The sequence below is a fragment of the Lathamus discolor genome, chromosome 3 (assembly GCF_037157495.1).
Source record: "Lathamus discolor isolate bLatDis1 chromosome 3, bLatDis1.hap1, whole genome shotgun sequence".
In the NCBI taxonomy this organism is placed as follows: domain Eukaryota; kingdom Metazoa; phylum Chordata; class Aves; order Psittaciformes; family Psittacidae; genus Lathamus; species Lathamus discolor.
The window spans coordinates 106,133,627-106,141,118 of NC_088886.1; the positions used below are offsets into that span (position 1 = coordinate 106,133,627).

The following is a 7,492-nucleotide window of genomic DNA, read 5'->3' on the forward strand; positions in this document are numbered from 1 at the left end:
AAAGAAGACGAGAGTCTGAGATCAGCATACCCATGCCATGGTCCATGACTATTTATGAATGGCCAGAGGAGGGTTGGTGTAAATGAATACTGAAGCCTCAAGTCTGTGTTTCTGTGTTTCCCATCTGGTAACTGAAGATGACCATTGACAGCCAGTCCATGTGCTGGAGATATCCTTCCATGAATGCTCTTGAATTGTAGCTGTGGAGACAGTAGATTTCTAATAACAGTTATTCTTTGAGATTTCCACACAGGCAGATATACAACAAGTGGCATACTCTGGACCAGTGATGCTGCAGGCTAGTTAAAGATGGATGTGTGCTTGAACACCTGCTAAGTCCTCATTGTGTTTCATTCAACCATGTTGTAGTGGTGGTGGTTTCTGTGAGATCTTGCCAGAAACTTGCTGTAAAGCTTAAAGCACTTGGAAAAACTGAATGAGAGAGTGTGCTGGATGTGTTAACCTATCCTGTCTGCTCATGCTGTCATCACAGTAGAGGAGAAACCCTCTTTTCTGGCAGGTGAAACAGGCTGAGGCAAGGAACCACATGTCATAAGCCAAGAGGAGATCAAGACTGGCAGAGCTGGAAATGACTGGAGGTGACCAATTCCCAGAGAGGTGAGGACCATCATTCCCTACCTGGGATGATACTTGGATGGCTGAATAAATACTTTAAGGTAACAGGTTTCACAGCACCCACCTGTAGGCATCACACGCCAGTATCTGACTGAGTTTTTTGTACTAGGTATTTGTTCCCTTTCTTTCCTTTCCATGGTATTTCTTTTCCTTTCCCCTGTCCTGTCTGGAGATAATCCAGGTTTTTGCTATGCTCATGACTTGCATTCTGACCCAAAATATGTTTCAGTGTTAGAACAGCTGTCTGCTCTTGCAGCCTTATAAAGTCATCTCCTGTTGGGCTGTGTTTTAAGGGCACATAAGCATGGAGGGAGGTTTATTGTAGAGTGGGTTTGCACACTGGAAACTGTTGGGCTTTCTTTCCCCTGTGTACTGTATCGGGGCTTCTCCTCTTGTGGTGCAACGATAGCACCCTTCACCCCAGGGCTCTAGTGGACTTTTCCTGCCCCTGGGTAGCCTTAGCTCTCAGCCCTTGTAAGTCAGAATATGTGAGGTGCAGAGCCCAGCTTCCAGCGGAGCTAAAGAAAAACCCATCAGCCCTGGCATGGATCAGGCATTTGAGACAGATTTCTGCAGCACGGAGACAGCGAGGGCTGCTGGTTGGTTATGGAGGGGGGTGGTGTTTGCAGCTGGTGGGATTTGTCTGTGGCACACGAAAGGGGCTCTAACCCTGGGGAGATGTTTCTCCTTGCACAGCCCCTTCTGCCTTGAGCAGAGCTCACTTTGCCTCCATGGGGAGAGACACCGAAAAGGAGGACATCCTTTCTGGTAGCCCTGGCCCACACGAGGAGAGCTTTTGCCAGCCAAGACCTCAGCGCATGTACTAGTTGCTCTCTTTCTCTTGTAGCGGACCCTGGCCACAAAAGATGGGAAGATTTAGCATGGCGAAATGGGCTTTGCCATCCTTTTCCCAAGCAGCCTTTGCTGCTCTGCCCATTCTCGGCCCCAGGAAGCCGCTTGCTCAGTGCTCGCCGGGTAATTAATGACTTCCCGGGGGTGATCCTTTCGCCCAGGCGGGCACCGCCGGTCCCCTCCCGCTCTCCCCGAGGTCGCGACGGGGTGTCCCCGCGGCGCTGAGCTCTCCCAGCCCGGGGCCAGCTCCCTCCCGGGGCCGCGGCGCTGCGCCTGGCCGTGCGCACCTTCGGGCTGCTCCAGGGGACGCGCTCCCGGCGCCGCTTCCCAGGACTTGCCTTTCTTCTCCTATTTTCTTTTCTTTCTTTTTAGATGTATTTTCTTTTCGAGCCCCTTCTCCTCACCCTCTTATAGGAAGAGGAGCGAGGGGGGAGGAAGGGAGAAATATTGTTTGAATTCACAAAGGGGGGCATCTGGTGCACCTTGCGCCTGGCATCTGTGCTACTTGTGTCCCGAGCACCGCTCTCGCACCGGGGCGAGGGGCAGGAGGGGCAGGCGTGCATCTGTTGGGCGCCACAATAAAGTCACAAAACAGAGGCGAGGAGCCGGCCCAGCCGCGCTGCCCTCTCAAAGGGGGACGCGGGGCTGCGGCTCCCAGGTATTATGCGCCGGGTAGGTAGGGCCGAGGAAGCAGCTGCTCCGGCTCTGAAGGGCTGCGCTCCGCCGAGCCGCTCGACATATGGCACCGCTAATCACGGTACCTCCTGAGCAGCCCCGGCCGGGGAGCAGCGGGGGAAGGAAGGATAGGCCGGCCCCACCGCAGGTGTCTCCGCCGTGCGTTCCCCGCTGCCGCAGCGACCCAGCGGGGAGGAGGCGCGGGAGCGCACCGGCGGACCCAGGGCAGACGGGGGGCGCAGAGTGGCCAGTGGACCTCGGGCCCTGGTGTAGAGTGATAGAGAGCGGGCCCGGTCTTATCTGACCGCCCCTCTCCTGAGCAAACAGCCCCTGGCGGGTAGGCGGGCTGCGGCCGGGACCCGACTCGCAAAACGTCCCCGACGCCTGGCAGGCGAGAGATGCGCCGGAGCGGGACTGGTTACCATATGTTTTCAATAAAATAAGACAAATAGGGCCGGGAGATAGGGATTGCAGTAAACCTGTTATAAATCAGCACTAACTAGGCTAATGTAAACGGCAGAAGGGCCCCTCCTGGAAGGGCCGTTGGGTGCCAGCTACGCGTCGGGGCGCCCCGGCCAGGTGTGAGCGGGAGCCCGCTGCAGTACCCCCGGAGATTTTTATCACGTTTGTGGTAATATGGTGCTTGTTATGCTAACCATGAGTAAACATACCCGGCCGGGCTTTGTGGCGACGGGAGGGAGTTATCGGAAAGTGGCAGTGGGAAGGTGATTTAACAATAAAGTTGTCTTGTTTGCCAGCAGGTGATGTCTGCCCCCAGTCCCATGATTAATGCTTCCCAAAGCACTCCACTTTACAATCTCTTGTAATTATTTATTAAACGAAATCTATTTATTATTATTTTAGCAAACAGCGGTACCAGGTGGGGCTTTCTTTTCCTCTTCAGCTTTTGTTTGAAGGACGTTTGAAGTGGGCAGTCTGAGGCTTGGAAACTCGCTCGCCAGATTTTTTTGTCATCCAATTGCACAGGCACAAAAAAAAGCCCTGCCGGGCCCTTCCTATTCATCCTCCCCTGCCCTGCGAGCCGCCCCTCAAGAAGGGGCGCCCGAGTCGCCGCGGGGGCCGGCCCCCCTCGGCCCCACTCCCCCGCCCTCTCAGCGCCGCCGCCGCAGAGGAGCGGGGCCGCCCGCCCGCCGCGCCGCGCCTATGGAGAGGCGGTGCGCATCACACCGCCCCGCACTGCCTGGCACCGCACCGCGCCGGCCGCGGCCGCCCCGCGGGACAGGAGGCCGGGTCCGGTCGGTGTAGCTGCCCCCGCCTTGCTGCGGCCCGAGCGGACCGCTCCGGCCGCTCCTAGAGCCGGTGTCCCCTGCCGGGATCCGCCGCGACACTTTGGTGAAGTAGCGGGGGGCTCCGGCCCCGCCGGGCCTGCGCCTACCTGGTGACCCTGCCCGCACCCCTGGGTGTGCCGGGCCGTACAGGGGAGGGTCGGCCCCGCAGCTCACGGCTCCCTGCCCTCCTCCGGGCAGCGGTGCCCCGGGCCCGGCCATGTCCCCACAGCCCGCCGCAGCCAGTGCGCAAAAGTCCCGGGCACGTTTTGCGCACCGAGCCCCAGCGGCAGGGCTGCCTTCCCCGGGCCCAGAGCCGGGTTAGTAGGGCGGGGGCAGCCGGGGGCTGCTGCCGGGCTCTTTCTCTGCGGGACCCAGGCCCCGATTCCTCGGGGGGAGCAAAGACACAGAGGTGGGGGGGCTGGAGAATGGCGTCCCGCTCCCCCCACCCCCGTGCTGGTGCTCGTCGCTAGCAAGGCTGCTCGCGGTCGGTACCCGGGACGCGGGGCTGTCCATGGCCCTGCGGGGCCGTAGAGAGGGGTCGCGGGAGGCGGCGGGGTCCTTTAGCTCCCCTCCGGGGCCGGAGGAGGGTCCCGGGAGCGTCCCGTAGCGCCGGGGCAGCGAGAGGCGCTTTGCTGCTCTGCCGCCGAGCCGAGAGGAGCCGGAATGGGGCCGACGGTACCCCCCACGTCTGGCACAGAGGGAGACCCCGACTGTTCCGGCTATATGGCCCCAGCATTCCGAGGTGCGGGACCCCGGTCTGACCCACTTCGCGCAGCCGAATCCTCGGGAGACCCCTGTCACCGCTAGGGCCCTGGGCCAGGGCCGCCCACCCCGACCCCCTCCACGGCCACCGCGGAGTCCCGGCGTAAGCGGCCCCCCGCACCGAGGCGCAGCTCGGGGTCGGCGCTCTGCCCGGGCCCTGGCGAGGGCGGGCAGGGGCTGGCCCGGGGGAAGGGGGCGGTGTGGGAGCCGGTGGGCTCTGGCAGGGCCGGGGGGCGGGCGGTGCCGGGCTCGGCACGCTTCCTTGGGCTGATAAGATAAAAGCGTGCCAAGGGGTGGGTGCTGGCGGGGGGGGGGGGGGGCACACACGCCGACCGGCCGGGAAATCCGCATTGTCTGCCTGCCCTATATATATAGGGGCTTAACGGCAGTCGTGTGCCGGCCGCGCAACCTTTCCTGCCAGCGCTCGAGGGAAAGCGGGGAGGGGAGAGCGGCGGGGTGTGCGGAGCAAAAGCCGCTCTCCTGCCCCGCAGACTCGCCCGGGCTCAACAGGTACAGCAGCAGGGCAGAGGGCTTTCTCCCCGCCAGCCGCAGCGCCGCTCCCCGCCGGTTAAAGCAGGCTCGGCTTCGCAGGATGGCTCCGCAGAGTGACCGCTCGCCGGGCGAAGGGCAACCCTATTTCGGTGGCTCTGAGGACGCCCCCTCAGCGCCCGGCGGCAGCTCAGCGAGCAGCAGGGGTGCCTCGCCGGCCCGCACCGCCCTGACCCCGCGGGAGACGGCGGTCCGCAGGAAGGGGAAGGCGCGACGGGGCCGAGGCAAGGCACGGAGCGAAGGGCTGCTCAGCAAGCAGAAGAGGAGCCGGCGCATGAAGGCCAACGACCGGGAGAGGAACCGCATGCATCACCTCAACTCCGCCTTGGACGCGCTCCGCAGCGTCCTGCCCACCTTCCCCGACGACGCCAAACTCACCAAGATAGAGACGCTCCGCTTCGCCCACAACTACATCTGGGCGCTGACCCAGAGCCTCCGCCTGGCTGAGCAGGGCCTGCCCGAGCCCCCCCAGCCACCACCCCCCGCCGCCGCCTCCTCCCCCGGGCCCTGGGACTCGTCCTGCCCCGCCGCTCCGCCGCCCGCCGCCCTGCGCCGCGGCCCCGCCGCCTTCCCCGCCTTCCTCTGAGCCCGCCGCCCGGCTGCTTTCCCTCCGCTTTTGGCCTTCAAATGGCCGGCGGAGCGGAGGGTGGGCTCCCCGCGCTGCGCGCCGGGGGGAGGCGGCCGCTCCTGTGCCCCCTGCCCCGTCCCGCTTGGCTGGAGCGCAGCGGGAGCGGGCGGGCAAAACCAAATCGCGGTTTTGTACACGGAATCGGTAAATTATATTAATTTGTCACTATTGGTATTTATTGATTACGTTTAGTAACAAATATGTATTTTGTACATAAGAGTATTTTTGGCAGCGGTGGTCCAGCTGTTTGTATCTGGGAGAGGAGCCGCGGCTGTTTGGAGTTCGCTGGTTTTGGCTTGAATTTTGAAGAAGAGGAGGAGAATAAAGTGTGTCGCGGTCAGACCTGTGCAACACTGTGCTTTTTCCACCTAGGGCTCTCGGAGGGGGTGTCTAAATCCCGCGCAGCCCGTGCCGGGGCAGGCAGCGCCGGCCCTGCGGAGCCTTGCGCGGGGACCCGGGCAGTGTGCCCCGTGCCGGGGCCCTGTGCCCTGCGCCCTGCGCGCGGAGGAGCGGCGATGGAGAGCTGCGCAGCGAGTCCTGAACTTGCGCGCACGCCGCTGTGTGCCCGTCGGGGCCCACGCGTGCATTTAAACCGGCCTCTTTTTGCAGCCACAGTTTCCCGCAAGGCTGCAGCCGGCCTGTGTGGTGCCCCTTCCGCCGCCCTGTTCTGCCCGCCGCGTCCCGGCAAGGTGAGCCTGCAGCCGGTTGAGCCTCCCCACGCAGACGGATTTTCAGTGCTAGGCTCGGCCCTGGGGATAGTTTAGGGATGTCCCCAGGACACAGCGCTCCAGCTCCCGGGACGGTGCAGATCCCAGCGGCAGCGTTGCCCCAGGCCGACCCCATCTTCGCCGGGGGAGGGTTTAGCCGGAGCAGGCGCGGGAGGTGGGAAGCGCAATACCTCCCACGCCACGGCAAGAAGGGAAGAGAAGCCGCATAAATCCCGAGAGCCCTTCCCGGTCTTCTTCTCCTAGGGACTCAATTTGTAGCTGGTAGATTTACGGCCGGGCTGCCTCCCCTCTCCGCGCTGCCCCAGCGGGGCAGCAGTCGCTAGACAAAGCGGCCCGCGAGGCCAAAAGCTCATTGTGATGCTAATTGTTCTCAGCTGAGCGCGTTTGCCCACGGCAAAGAGACGCTATTGAGGCAATTTGTAGAACAAAAGAAATTTGGTTACTGGAAAAAAAGACGCACGCACAAACACCCCTAAGACCCCTCTCCTGCACCACAACAAAAGAGGCGAGAGTGAAACCTGACCGGGTGCGGGATCCCGGGGACCTTATCCTGCCATCCATCCCCCGTGCCGCCGACCTGGGGGCAACAGTTTGGCACTTCACTCCCCCCCCAGCCTCCTCCGTGCAGCTCCCGCTTCCACGGTGCCGTGGGGTGAGCTCGGGTGGAGGAGAACCACTGGAGTGAGGAGCGCTTAGGTGATGGTGGATGCTCGGAGCAGAGCGCGCTGCGCGGAGCCTTGCGCGGAGCGGCTGCAGCGCTCAGTCCCGCATGTGCGCCGCGGGCTCTGGCCATGGTGCTGAAAGGCGGCGGCCGGGCCGGGACTGGGCTTCTCCCTCCCCAAGCCTTTGTGAGCCTCTGCCTCTCCCAGTTTGCCCCGGTTGGGGTTCATCCTTCGGAGTCTGCCCCGGCGGGGCGCTGGGTCATGAGGAATCTCCCCTGGTGCGGACCCCAGCCGGTGGGAGCCTCCGCCCTCTGCACCTCTGCTCCTACTTGCTGGACTCAGCCCTGGTGCAGGCTAGCTGTGGAGCGCTGTGCGTGCAGGTGGGCTCTGGGCAGCATTGCCTAGTTCTGTGGTGAAGAGAGCTTGGCCCTGGTGCTAACAAGACACCTTGCAGCTCAGAAAACACATGGGCTTGGTGGATTTTGGAGAAGCAGTAATCTCTTCTTGTGCATTTGATCCAGCCTCAGTCGATGAACTGTCCCACAGAGAGGAACTGCAGGTGCCTCATGCACCTGCGAGAAGGGAGTGAGGGCACCACGGTGCCAGTGCCGACAAGCAAGGCAAACAGGTATCACTTCCTTCTTGACCTTTTTGGGAGTTCTGCTGCTTCTCCTGCATCCTGGGACCCGTTCATCCATGCAGAGCGCCGCT

General features: G+C 62.3%; 1 protein-coding gene across 1 annotated transcript; it reads left to right on the top strand.

The window, feature by feature from the left end:
* The first annotated feature begins 4,656 nt into the window (after positions 1-4,656).
* NEUROG3 (neurogenin 3) lies at positions 4,657-5,721 on the top strand. Its single transcript, XM_065672824.1, has one exon. The coding sequence runs from the start codon at positions 4,807-4,809 to the stop codon at positions 5,347-5,349; it is 543 nt and encodes a 180-aa protein (XP_065528896.1). The 5' UTR covers positions 4,657-4,806; the 3' UTR covers positions 5,350-5,721.
* Positions 5,722-7,492: the final 1,771 nt, after the last annotated feature.